General features: G+C 39.3%; 2 protein-coding genes across 5 annotated transcripts in view; one reads left to right on the top strand and one right to left on the bottom strand.

Moving 5' to 3' along the window:
- Positions 1-83: 83 nt before the first annotated feature.
- accs (1-aminocyclopropane-1-carboxylate synthase homolog (Arabidopsis)(non-functional)) lies at positions 84-12,716 on the bottom strand. 2 transcript variants are annotated; one of them, XM_008411499.2, is made up of 15 exons: positions 11,095-12,716; positions 9,283-10,013; positions 9,149-9,208; positions 8,566-8,636; positions 8,373-8,442; positions 6,105-6,171; positions 5,715-5,812; positions 5,506-5,583; positions 5,299-5,399; positions 4,927-5,016; positions 4,791-4,836; positions 4,537-4,678; positions 3,216-3,358; positions 2,880-3,033; positions 84-925 (listed from the first exon to the last, which is right to left on the bottom strand). In XM_008411499.2, the coding sequence occupies exons 1-15, from the start codon at positions 11,732-11,734 to the stop codon at positions 507-509; spliced, it is 2,910 nt and encodes a 969-aa protein (XP_008409721.2). In that variant the 5' UTR covers positions 11,735-12,716; the 3' UTR covers positions 84-506. The 2 variants fall into 2 exon arrangements, with proteins under 2 accessions (XP_008409721.2, XP_081464187.1); XM_081608061.1 differs by having other exon boundaries at positions 11,892-12,694.
- A 112-nt stretch (positions 12,717-12,828) lies between these two features.
- furinb (furin (paired basic amino acid cleaving enzyme) b) overlaps positions 12,829-14,227 on the top strand; it is a 123,555-nt gene continuing 122,156 nt past the window's right edge. The window contains exon 1 of one of the 3 annotated variants that reach the window (XM_008411496.3): positions 12,829-13,853. The gene's annotated coding sequence lies outside the window, so the exon portion shown is untranslated. The remainder of the gene's footprint in view (positions 13,854-14,227) is intronic. The other 2 variants (XM_008411497.3, XM_081608062.1) reach the window with 2 other exon arrangements.

Here is a 14,227-nt window from a genome sequence, read left to right on the forward strand (position 1 = left end):
AAAGTCTTGAATGATGACATATTAACATGCACCTATAGACAACATTTTTGTAATGTTTCAAGGAAATGATAGAAAACCATGTGCATAATTTAATCCTTTATTCACAGATAATGGACAAGTCATTTTGATTCATTTATTGGTGAAAAAAATAGAACTTGACTGTTTCTGGTTGACTCCCATTTGGTACTTGCTTGGATTCTGAGAAATTCAACATTCTCACTATAGCTTACAAAAAAACCTATCTTTCTCAGAGTAAGGCGTCAAGATGGGGGGGGGGAATAAAGAAATATGTTCCTTTTCATCCATCTGTCCTGGCCTTTCATCCACCTCTCTGCTTTATATCATTCACTGCTGATGTAAGCTGAGGTAAGCATCAGATATGACCCAGAGTCAGATGTCTTTGTCAGGCTTTTCAAATTAAACACAAGTGGGAAGAAGGAAAAAAATAAATAAGCACTGCCTCTTGAAATCTTTGGCAGTTGCATTCCTGTCTATTTATCGAAAGCTTACTTTTTGGCTCTTTGCAGTAGAGACTTGAATACATCAAGAATTTCTGGATCCTCCCCATGAGACAGCACTGGAGTGTTCTTCTCCAGCCAATCAGACGAACGAATCTGATGCCTGAGAGTACCAATAAGGGAGTCCAGACCCTCTGCAGGCTTAGATTCTTGGCAGTCCAGCAAAAAAAACTCCTCTGCGCCAAGCAAGCCTGTGTCAGGAACAGGGCTATCCCTCTCCTTCAGCTGGTCTGATGACTTGCTCTGGGGGGGCGATATTGAATTAACAATAGCAGTGTTGTCTGACTCATCACCCTCCTCTTTTTCTGTCTTTTTACCCCTGTCATCAGTTTCTTTAATTGAGCATGTAACACAGCTGGTGTTCTTTTCCTTGGTTTCTTTCAAAGCCTCCTGGATTCGCTTTATGCCTGAAAAGACATGAAACATCATTCTTACTCATCTTTCATTTTATATTAGTTACAACCACAGTTATCACTGTATGTTATTGGGGATTTATTCACTCAACCACAACAAAGAAGAGCATAACTGTAAAAGGGAAGGAAAATGGAAAGACATTTCTTTGTGTGCTCATAAAAGTGTGGGTGAATATGCGATGAGCTGCCCTTGAATTTGAAATGCCAAACTAAAACCCAGTGAATCCAGATGCACTCAGGGCTCACTTACGCTGGCAAGTGGAGCATTCATTTAAGAACTGACCAAGATGGTCAAGGTAATTCAGGAGGAGCTGCAGAGGTCCACAGCTCAGGTGGGACAAATCTGATCTTCATGGAACAGTAGCAAGAATAAAGCTGTAAGAAATGCCTCATCAAATTTGCCACAACAACAAGGGCAACACAAAAGACAGATGTGGAGGAGGATGGTTTTATCAGATGGGAGAAAAATCTAAGGTCCTGGGCTGCATGGAAGAGGACATGCATATCGTCCGTCTCCACAGTGAAATATGGTGACGGCAGCATCATGATGAGGGCATTCCTTTCTTCAGCAGGGACAGTGAAGACAGTCAGAGTTGATATAATGTACTTTTTGCAGCTCCATAAACAGGAATTTAAAAGAGGATTAAAATATTTTTTGAGACATAACAAGATAAGCGATGCTAACGAAAAACAACTAACTGCTCACATTTTTTAAAGGTTCTATGTATCTGTAATATTGACTTAGCATTTTTGTCACATAACAAAAAACACAGCAGCACGGTGTTGCTTGGGTTCATTAATTTTTTTAGGTATTATTTTTCTGTACAGTTATCTTAAGGTCAGCCCAAAGCATTTCAATTAGTTTGAGGTCTGAGCTTTGAAAGAGCCGTTGCAGCATCTTTTCTTTACTCTTCATTTTCAAACTGTAAATTTTATGTTTTTTATCATTGTTTATCGTCTAATTTTAGAAAGTCTTCATCTGTTGGATAGATCTCCTCATTTTTGACTTAGAATACTTTGGCAGAAAGAAGTTTAGAGTCGACTGCAATGTTCCCAGGTACTGTAGCTGTAAAACCAGTCCAAATTCTCACTCCTCAACCAACCGGTTTAACAGCTGATTGACATGTTTGCATACACTTCGTTTGATTCTTACTCAACATAACTGTACTTTGGTCTTCTTTCACCTTTTTTTTTTTTGAGAAAGAAAAGTCTTTCTTCTGGGAACTCTTTCAAGAAAGTCCTAAAATGTGCATATTTAATATGCTACGTGAATCCTGTGAAGCATGACACTGGGTCCTTTTTTTTTTATTGCCTGAGAACTGTATGATTTGGCCTTGGGATAAATCTGATTGAACTTCCACTTCTGGAAGATTCCCACATGTCTCAAATTATTCGTTTTTCCCTTATATGTCACTAGAATGATAGACATCAAATTGTTTATAAGGTCCTCTATAACTAGGACAATAGGCAGCAACAGCTTCTCACAACAGTATGCCCCAGAGCAGCAAACTGCCAGACCTCACGGGTTTATGGAGGCGGTCACACACATACGGATCAGTTAGCAGGAACTGGCTGCAACTTCTTCCTCCTAAATGTTAGGGAAGAATCAGGTGTGCTTACGTTATCAGTGTTTCCATTTTGGCCTTTTAGCTTCTGTTTAATGAAGGATGACAGCATTTAATCTGTTGTGTATGTTTGCACATTTAGACTGTTTCTTGATCCATGTAACACTGTACCTGAAAGAGTCTATACTTCGTTTGTTCCATGGCTCTATGCAGTATGTATGTTTTCTTTTCACATTCTGTAAATTATACAGCTGAAATATTAATGGGTGTGTCTATCCGTTTTTACTAACACAGTGTCCAGGGTATTTGAGGACTATCAGTATTAATATGCTTTTGAAGAAACAAACAAACAAATGAATAAATAAAAAGCTCATGAGACTGACCGAGTTGAAGTTGGGGTTGCTGGTCTGCAAAAACAATTCTGAACCATCCGGGTGTGGAGCATGAGAACGCCTGGCCACAGCTCAACAACACTTTGTGTCTGAGGAAACACCTCCATAGAGACAGCTCTTCCTCAAACGATGACTTGCTCAGATACTTTGGGACAATAAGACAGAAGTAAACTTTTACAACAACAACACACACACACACACACACACACACACACACACACACACACACACGCGCGCGCACACACGCACACAATGTTTTCAAGCCTGAGAGAAAAATGTGAATCTCTGCAGAGATAAAGGTATTACAGACTCTGCAGCTTGTGTTACCTTTCTTAGGTCAGCCCAGACATACAGGGCAGCAGGTCTGTCCAGGAATGGGATACCTAGGCTTCGCAGCTCTCTGGTCAGGAGGCTGTGAGCATTTTTCAGCCTGCGTCGGTTTTCAGGCAGAAATTCATTGTTGATCCAGTCTGCACAGTCACAACACATACAGTTATGTTACTACTCTTTCTGCAACTTAATGTTAAACAGATCTGCATTATTATTATTATTATTATTATTATTATTATTATTATTATTATTATTATTACTATGAGAGAGGAATGGGTAGATTAGTTTTTCAGTCAGTATTGGCTAATATTGGTAGCAGCACCATTTACATCTGAAGTACCACAAGGCACTATTTTAGTTCCCATGTTTTCTTGATAAACATTGCCTTTGTGTTCATTTTTTAGAACTACGACACAGTATTCTGCCATTGTTTTGTGGACGATCTTAAAATTTGAAGACGACAACTGTTGAGTCACTGAAAAACATATACATTGTGTTAATGATATTTTTAAAAAATCTTTCAAAATTCCTTGATCTTCATGACAATAAATCAGAAGCAATCTAGTTTCTGAGGTTAGACACTGTATTTCAGTCCTAAAAGCTTTGAGAAAGTAATTCATGCATTTGCTTTAATGTCGAACAGACTGGGGTAAACATTTCCATCTGAAGCTGACAGGAAGCAGGAAGTCGGAGCATATGCCCCCAGTGGTCGCCTCAACTGACTTCCTGTCGTTTCATGAATGATTTTAAGACTTTGTGTGTGTGTTTTGTGGTTCTTATACCCTGTTTAGTCTGCAGAATCTTTTGAAGCATCTTGTTTAATCTAGAACATGCAGTCAAGCAACCAGATACTTATAGATGTTTTAAGAGACAAACTAAAAAGCATAAGTGATTAAACACTTGCAGTTATTACTAGTAATCCAACAAAGTGAAATATGGTTATTTATATATTTACTAAGCTATGTATTTATTTATATTCATGTGCTTTATTATAGTGTATATTAGATTAATTAGATTTACTGTATAGTTTTTATTTGATATCAGTGATTTATTTCTCACTTTGTACTTTTCAAGGTTTCATTTACACTTTTGTGTGTTTAATTGTTGCTGTGCTGCAACTTGGTGCAACTTTTGTTGTTCTTCAATTGTTATATGACTAAAGTTAACATTTCCATTTCAATTAGTAAACAGCTTTTATAAATTATAATACACTTTTATAAAAGGAAATATTTCTGTGAAAATCTACAAACACATTTTTGATCAAATCATTGTCAGCTATTATCTGTTCAAACACGAACTTGTGAGTCTTGGCTCATACCTCTGTCCCGGAGCAGCTGAGCCACCTGGTGCTGCGAGGTTCCAGGAAGACCGTGGAATGAGCCCAGCTGAGCCAAAGCCTCCACAAGATCTGTATTCACAGTATACAAAGTTCCAATTCTGATTCCTGCCATTGCAAAGTCCTAAAAAGGAGACGACATGGAAACACAAAGCTGTGAGACTGGATACCCACAGAGGAACACTTTTTTATTCTGTACTGTCAGCAGGAACACAGAACTCAGTCCTTGGCAGTACCTTGCTCATCCCCCACATCACATGCGTCCTCTGTGGGTCGGGCAAACTGAAATAAGGGCAAATCAGCGGGAGATGAGAGCATGTCCTCAACCAGAATTGTGATGATTAAGGTCCTAACACAGTAATCATGCAGAACCTCTCTATGCTGAGGACACTGTGAAAGGTGACAGACTCGTCGAAGACCGTCAGCATGTACACCTCGTCTACAATGGCGTGCAGCTCATTTCTAAAAAGAGATGTAACAAAAAAAATGTTTGTATGCTTTTAATCACTATAAACAACAAAGAACATAAATGTAAAATAATGTATTGATTTTACTGCTGTCGGCGTAAAAGCCATGAGATTTACGGTTGCTCCTGTGAGTCTTACAACAATATACTGATGGTTAGAGAAGATGATAAAACCGTGTGACAAACACTTGGTATTCCAAACACTAAGAAGCACAATACGGTTGTGCAGGAGGATTTACAGCAGGCTACAGCGTGGGATAAAAGAGGGGTAAACACACCTTTTGGCGAACTCTAAGAAGGCAATCATTTCCTTTGGAGTGTAGAGCTCAGCCAGAGGATTGTGAGGGTTCATGAGAATAAGGGCTCGAATGTTCCACCCCTAAAAGAAGAGAGCTTTTGAGTACATATAAACTCCTTTAAAATGCTGATGAGGAAAATAATTTTTTCTAATTTGCATTTATGAAACAATCGTTTCACTGGGATACCTCTTGCTTCGCCTTTTTTAGCCCTGCTTCTAGTTTCTCTACAGTAAGGTGAAAGTGTCTGCTTTCTTCGCCATCAGCCTATGCAATAATAATAAAAATAATGAGCAGAAGACAAAAGAAAAACACAGTTGAATCAAACAGCATCAATACAAACTGATGCCATATTTTAAATTTTAAATAACTGAATGTAAACAGATCCGTATTCCTACCTCGCAGTCAAGAGGAACATGGAAGAGTTTTACATCACTGTACAAATGCACATCTTCAGTTATAACCCCATAGAAAGGAGTAGGAATAAGAATGGCATCTACAACAGAAAAACACACTTATAACACAAGCTCAATTTACATACATCAGTGACTTCATCACAACTTTTAATGGATTTTAGTGGGACTGAATGTGTTAGACCAACGTATGGACTGACATTTTTTACTAGTTCTTTGCAAAGTAGCTCAAGCTCAATCAGACTCAAGTTTTTGTTTCTGATACAGTGATATACTTTATGTACACAACGGATAAAAAAACCTCTCTTTCTGTTGTGCAGTATTTTTTGTATTCAGCTACTTGCAGGTACATGCAATATGCCTTTTTCAGCCCACCTTTAGGATCACAAATTACTGCAGCGATACATGAGAAGAGCGAACCACAGCCATTCATCACCACAACCTGAAAGAAACAACAAAATATGAAAACACTGTGTTATGGAATATTTAACAAACAGAGCAAATACATGTGACAAACTCATCCAGCTACTAAGATAAAAGTTTTGGGGTTTTTTTCCAAATACAAATAAAGCATAATGGAATTTGGCATGTTGTATATGTGTATGTATAGCTGCAGCTGGGGCACACTGTCTGACTAACTCTGTAATTATATTGTGCAATACACTGAAAATAACTGTGTGATGTCGTTTTTTAAAAAGGAAAAAATACCGGCAATATAATTGGAATAAAGACAGAATCAAAATTAAAACGTAAGTATTTTAATGCTTAAGGATTTTTTAAAGTTATTAGTCATCACATACTTTCTGTTTTAGACTGGCATTTCCTGTTTTTCTTACTTTCTTCATTTCTTTCTATCTAATGTGTAAGTTCTGCTATTTCTAAGTGTATTTTTTTACATATCTGTCTTTACCTTTTTTGCAAAGCACTTTGCTGTACAATGCACTATAAGTATGAAACGTTGAATGATCTTGTGCTTTAATGACACTATACAAATGAATAAAAATGAGAAGTTGTATATTTTTTGGCAAGTGAATAATCTCTGTGCTTTGTTGTCACTGAGTCAACAGTGCAGAACAAAGTAATCTTAAGACAAACGTGGGACAATCTGTGCGAAAATTCGAAGGATCAAACTCAAATTGGGCTTTTAACAGTACTGATCCTAAACACAGTGCATCTTTAAGGAAATGACTGAAAAAAGATTCACACAGTCGCATTATGGACCAGCATTCATATATCAATGTTGATAAAAATGCTTTAGTACCACTTAAGCAAAAGTTTGTACATTATTTGTCAATGAACTGAAACACTAAAAAAGATGATTGAAATTCACAAGAATAAATTTAGTAATACACTCTTCAGTGTATTGCTGCTAAGAGGGGTTTTCCAAGTTATTGAACTATTAACGCTTTGTTGTCACTGAGTCAACAGAGAATTTCTCTGCATAACAAAGTAATCTTAAGCCAAACGTGGGGACATCTTTGAAATGTCAATTCTTTGAAATGTCCATTCTTAAAATGTTTTGGTCACCAAATATCTTAGTGGTATTATTACAAATATGATGTAATTGGGGGGCAACAGCAACTCAGCAACAGAGTAGTAGGCCAAAATAGAGGTATCACAGGTTCAAACTGCTGACTGTCTGCTACAAAAGTAGGAAGAGATCTCAAACTTTGTGTGGGCTTCAGCTTTCAGATCAACTCAGGATTAGTTTAATGGAATACGTTGTGATTTGGGGAAGAAAAGTTGCCAAACCTTACATCATCAGATATGAAGTGTTGAATGCAGTAATGTGAAGAAGAACGGTACCTGCCAGGGTGTAGTGTGTTAAGAGTAAAGTTAGGCACCGGGGTCTGATCAAGACATGGGGATGTATTACAGAGTAGGGCTTAATGCTGTGGCATACAAAGACCGCTTAGACAATTTACACACATCATACTGCCACTACCATGTGTATCTACAGCATTAGTTTACAGAAGATGTAATGCACACCTTGGAAAACCTTTACATTTGTCTCGCTAGCACAAAGAACCCTATGGGAAAGAATATTTCCCATAGGGTTCTGGTGATAAATAAGACATTTTTTAGGCAAATGTCAGACGTGCATTATGTGTTCTTTTAGGACAGCAATAAGAATAAGAACTTGGAACTTGTTCATTGATGCCGTTTTGACCAGCCTCTTTGTTAAATTAGATTATTGTTACTTAAATTATCCCCTGAAAGGTTTGCCGCTGTGCTATGTTTTATGCATTGTGGATAACAACCCTCAATTGCTTTGTAACCCTTTACAGACTGATACACATTAATGACTTTGTTTCTCATCTCTTCACGAACTTCTGTGCATGATGATCATGATGTGTTTCTTTTATAGATCTTGTACTTGATGTTGTCAGTCAAAGGACTGCTTAAGTGATTCCTGATTCTACCTAGGGGTGACTATTGATACTGAATTTATAGTTATTCACAGTTAATTTGAGATTGTGCAAGTAAGGTGGCTACTTTTTTACAAAGTATCAGGTTGTTTTGACTACATTTATTCCCTCTGTAAAATAAATAATCTTTTAGAGACTATCTCTTAATATCTACTTACTCAGGTTATAAATGTCTGATATAAAACTTTAACAAAAACCCTGATGCTTTACTCACATTATCAGCTTTTAGTGGCTTGGGAGAGCAGCAGTGGTGAGACAGGAACTTTGCAACTTCTTCTCTGAGGCTAAATAAAGGAAGGCAGGATTGAAAGATTATTATAAAATAAAGTGTTCTGGTGTTATTAAGGTAAAACTTTAATAAGACGTTAATTTAAAAATGAGAACGAAAGTGCTCTGAAATGTCTTACAAAGCGTGGCCAGTCCAGTCTGCATACTGCAACAGGGATGGCTCAACGTGCAACATGTCAGGCTTGGTTAGCTGTAACACATTGAAGCATTGATAGAAGTAGTTGGAATAATTGGAAATTATTTAAAGTTACTGACAATCATATTGCTGTATGAGGCATGTGTGGTGGAACTTAAATATTTAGTCTATGAAGGTGTAATCATTTGTACAATTCAACAAGTTCCAACTTGTTTATTATTTAAGCAGGCACTTGGCTTAAATTATATTATTCTTCTGTTTTGGAGAAGCTTCAATGGTTCTCATGTGAAGAGAAATAGTCTTTTAAAAAATAAGGCAAAGTGGACTATGTCAAAAAAGCTTGGAAGCTAAAAATCCATGAAACAAGTTTTTCAATGTTCATCTTAGCTTAAATGTGACATCCTTTCATGTTTTCTCCTTCTGTACAGAAATATGCCCTCATTCCTACCATAAAGCAAGCCAGATTCTCTTTGTGAATTTCCTTTGTACAAAATTCCCTCCTCTGCAACTCCCCTTACAGTTCTGGCATTATGTCATTATGTAAGTGACAGTAGCGTGTATTTTACTCTTTTATGAAGAAGATCATAGCATAGTTTGTTCTCACTGGTTCCCAAGTTGACAATACCCTGGAAAAAAGAAAACAACAGCATAAGCATTATTAATGGTTCTGATTTCTCTTTGTAGCACAATGCCTACTTACATCAGGATTGTCTGTTTGGTGATGTTTGTCCATTGCATACTGGATAAAGCCCTCCTGGAGAATGCCTTGATGCTGTCGGATGCTGTTACCTCGGCTGGACAGGTACACGCTGCGGCCGGGAGCCTCTGGACCTCTCATTGTTGCCAAAACATCCTGTGACACTTGGCAGGTCTTGACAGATATGGGCTGAGACTTTTTGGTCTCCTGAGTGGCGACAGGCTGTGCTGTGGGAGCTTCTGGAGGGGGCTGAGATAAAGATGACGAGACAGCGGGGCCGGCAGTGGCCAGCAGAGGAGTTGACAGATGAGCCAGAGGTGAGACGGGACTGTCGGACGGCGTGGCGGCTGGGGCCCCCTGTGTGGTGGCGAAGAGCGCCCCTGTGAGCATAGTGAACAGGTGGAGCTCGTGCTGCCGCTCCTTTTCTGCCCTCCTCTCCTCCCTCTGTTCCCTGCGTTCCTCAGCCTGGAACTCTCTCTCCAGCCGGGCCTCTTCCAGGGAGAGAAGACGCTCCTCTGCAGACTGCTGCCAGCTTAGAAAGCTGACCAGAGCTTTGTCAAGGCTCTCCCTGACAGCTGACCTGCCACACGACGCCCTGCCACCCCGCCTGCGCTTCCTTTGTTTCACAGAAGCTGACCCGCGAGGAGCCTCACCGCTGGGCTGCTCAGATGTCTCTTGCATCACGGGACCAATGTGAGTGGCAGATGTAGCAGAGGAATCCATGTCCCTAAAACCTGAAAATATAAACATATAAGATTACTTTGTAGCACATACGTGAAAAAATATGTGTGCAAAAACTAAAAAAACAACAACAAATGAACATTTTATTGCAGTGGCAGAATCTCACACAGATTTCTGTCTGTTTAAATCATTTCACTTGAGAACATTTATTCAGTGAAGAACAAAAATGGTATCAATAAAAATCTATTTCAACTAATAGAGTAACATTAAACTGTTTTAAATCAAAGTTTCTGTGAACTTCTAATCTTTAGTCAATCTTTCAGAAGATATGCACAACAAGAGAAACCATAGAGCAGTGGTGAACCCTGTAGGAGTGGCATCAATGACTCATTAAGGAGGTCACAAATGAACCTAGAACATTTAAAGCAGGCGTCATTTGCCTCAGTTAAGGTCAGTGTTCATGTTTCAACAATAAGAAAGAGCAAAGGTATCCAGAGGAAAGTTTTGAGGTAAAAAAAAAATAAAAAATTGTTGAAAAGAACACAAAATCCAGTTTGCCAAAAGAATTATGATACTGATCAAAAAGACTGTCAGGAAAGATTATGTGAACCAATAAGATAAGATAGATATTTCTGGAAGGTAGTGGCCCCGATAAATCTTTCATAAAGCCAACACAACATTATTGAAAATTTATTTTATACAGACAAGCATGGTTGAGATAGTGTATACAGCAGGAGAATTGCCCAAACCACACCAGCTCAAAAAGATCAAAATAAAGGTTTTCGAGTGGCATAGCCAGAGTCTGGGCTTAACTTTAAAAATGATTATGATCTTAAACAAGTTAACCATGCTTGACACGGTGATGTTACCAGATATTACAAACACTTGTTGACCCTTTCTGCCACCAAGATTGAGAAAAACATATATTTAGTTTAGAATTTAAATTACTTTTACCAAAGTCTTTGTTTATAACACTATAGATGCTTTAAATGTTTGTGTGAGAGCATGCTACTTCAATAAGAGATACATTTATTCTAAGGTGTTTGACATAGCTTTACAAGGGATGCTAACATATTGGTCCACATCTGTAACATGCTTATTTTTAACAGTGGAGATAATATTGGTTTTATTTGCCTGAGGGTGAGATTCTTGTATTAGGTGAGGTGTCAGGTTGACCCAATGTGTCCTCTGCGTCCAGTGGAGACTGCCCATCTGTCTCCTGGTCATCCCCTGAGCCATAGTACATCTCAGGTGGTGGCACCCCTGAATTCAGGATGTTCCCCTCAGAATCCTCACATTTTATGTCCAGGGGATCATCAGCTTTAGGTGGCTGGCCGAACAAAAATCCTCCTGAGGATGAAGGGCCAAACGAGCCAACTGGAACTCCCTGCAGATATGCCTCAGACCCGCATGAGCCCTGAAACACCTGCTGAGCTACCACGGCTCCCCCCAAAGAGGAGTAGCTGACCGCCGGACGGCTCGCCAGCACTCTGTCCATCACGTCATAGAACTTCCAAGTCCTCATCTTGTGGTTGTCTTTGATACGCCTATACTCCAGCTTCATCTTCTTAATCTTCTCCCTGCATTGGTCGCCCGAGCGGTAGATGCCCTTTTCGCGCAAGACGTGTGCGATGCGGTCAAACACGCGCTGGTTGCGCAGAGAGCTCTCCAGCTCGATCTGCACGGACTCGTCGGACCAGAGCTGCAGCAGCTCTACGATCTCTGGATCGGTCCAGTTGCTGCCTCTTTCGTACCTCCTCGCGCGGAAGTCCATAATGCTAAGTTATAATGGGACGTATTCTGCAGCACAGGAGATGTTCCTGTTTTAACTTTTAACAGCGCCGGGAATAACTGACATATAACGGTATCATTGGTAAAGTTGGTTATTCCCGCCGCGTGTGCCTACACAGTAACCACTTTTGCTCTCTCACCTCAAATTAAAAGTGCAGCTCTTCGATAACATATTGTTGTAGTACTGTCAATCTGGTGTTACGTCACGGCTCATTGACCCGATTTCCGTCGGTTCGGAATGGCACGGCTTTGTTCAGCGCGTGTTAGAATGCACATTTGTTACTAATTCTGTAACAATGTTGCAGAATTTGACAACACAGACACAGAGATATCTGCATCCGGGTTGACGGCACATGCGTGCTGTCCTTATTCCGGGATAACTTTGGCTCGTGTTAACTGCAAGGGGCTACTGAAAGCAGCCTGTGTTTCATTCGTACCAGGCTGTAAAGGGGTAGACACACGCACACACACACGCACACACACACACAGCACCTCGAGCTAGACACTGAAAGCGATGAGTTATGGCCCCCTCTACTGTACGATGTACTGCTCTTCCAGTGTAGTTTTAATATTCAACCACAAGATGACAGTAGCACACAGCGTCTAAATCTGTTGCCCTTCGAAGGAGTGCGTGTGTTTTTATCATGGGCGTCGCACGGAAATTATTTAAAAGGATTAAACAAAAACAGCCAAAATGAAAACATGTTTCACAATCTTATCTGCCTGGATTACACAGTGGTATTGTCGTGTTTTACTATAATTATTTGTAATTGTTTTTCCTCACCTGCTTAAAATCAAGAGTTGTTTGCAGTAGCAGTAAAAGTCAGTTTATCCGAGTTATAACTACCATTGGCTCAAAAAGGGAAGACAAAGCATGAGTCTGGATAGTACGTCAACTTCGCCCTCATGTTTTGAGTTGCAATTTTATTGAAACATTCAAACTGTACAAGGCAATTTAGTTCCAAGAGACTTTCTAAGGCTTGTTATCTAAAAAAATTTTTTTTCTATTTTTGTTTTGTTTTTACCATATATTGTTTTAGTTAATATAGCCTATCATGGGTGAACGGGAAAACTAAATTTTCAATCAAACCTGCAACAGCTTTTAAAGCAAACTTGCCACACACAATATGGTAGATCCACTGCCGTATCTGTTCTGGCGGGCAATTCATCTAACAAGGCATCCAAAATGCTATAAGGAAAACAATGTGATTTTATGGCGAAAAATCTTTTAGCCGCCCCTCTGAGCGAGTGAGGTGAGACAAACCAAGCGTACAAGATAATCCACTTGCCTCGAAACGTGACGTATTTCCGTGAGAAAGGAGGTTTGTGGCAGTTTGTTGTCATCTCCATCCAATGGTGAACCGCTACATTGTATCGGCACGGAGTCGTATTTCGCCCGCAATTTTGTTTGATATTATTCATACTCGCTAAACACACCCAGCAAAAACAACTTATTGGGTTGCAGGAAAGCTTAAAAAAAAATGTAAAGCGACGGTTGAAGTTTATTGTTGAAATATATAATCATGGTGTTGTTAAGTTGTTTGCGAATGACAAGCAAGAAGGGAGAGTTTAATTGATGACTTCTTGGAGGAAAATGGGCGCGTGCGGATAGCATAATATTTTTTTTCCTGAAGCAAGTGAAGGGAATTCATGTAAAGTTGGGTAGTTAACGCACAAAAGAAAGGAAGCGAGAGGGGAGTCTCCGCTTGGAGCGAGGAGGAGGAGAGGAAAAGGAAGATGAGGGGAGCATGACGGCTCGGTCCTTATGGCTGTTTTCTGACTTTCTGAGGTAATTGTTTTGGCTTTTTGTATTTTCTTATAGTTTTTGTGATGTCCACGAGTGCGGTGTGTCATATGCAGGGAGGAGAATTGAAGCAGAGTGGGTGGGAACACAATGGGAATATTTGCAGAAAGCGTTGCACGATCTCTGCCAGCAGTCTTCACCAGTCCTCCCAGTCAGGTGAATTTTCCCAGTCTAAGACATCGGGTAGCTACTACAGTCTTGTTAAATGCTACATAGGTGGACTTTATTACCAGTAGAGTGGCACCTTTCCAGCTTTGATTTTTGATTTGTGATGCCTTTTCCATGAAGTTTACAGTTGGTAAGAAATTCCTTTTATCAGTAAAATTCTCTTCATTTGATCTGTACTTTAAACTTTTACTCCGTTTTCCTCCTTTCTCTTTCTCTTGTATACCTTCTGCCTGCTTGTTTTGGTAGCTAAAGTTTTAATCAGAAACTGGTTATGAAATACAAGTATAACCAAGTTGTGACTTGACTTTCTTTCTTTTTTTTGTGAGACTTAAACAGATGTGGTTCAGTAGTAATTTAATTTTCTTTTTTACATTTAAAATTATAAAAGCATGAAATCACTGATGAAGAAAAACCTCTACACCTCAGCTCACATTTTTTTATGTATTCATCCCGTGATGTCACGCTCCATACATGAGAAAAAAACAATGCCATCCACTTTCACAG

This window comes from Poecilia reticulata, chromosome 6 (assembly GCF_904066995.2).
Source record: "Poecilia reticulata chromosome 6, P_reticulata-male-v2, whole genome shotgun sequence".
Lineage (NCBI taxonomy): Eukaryota > Metazoa > Chordata > Actinopteri > Cyprinodontiformes > Poeciliidae > Poecilia > Poecilia reticulata.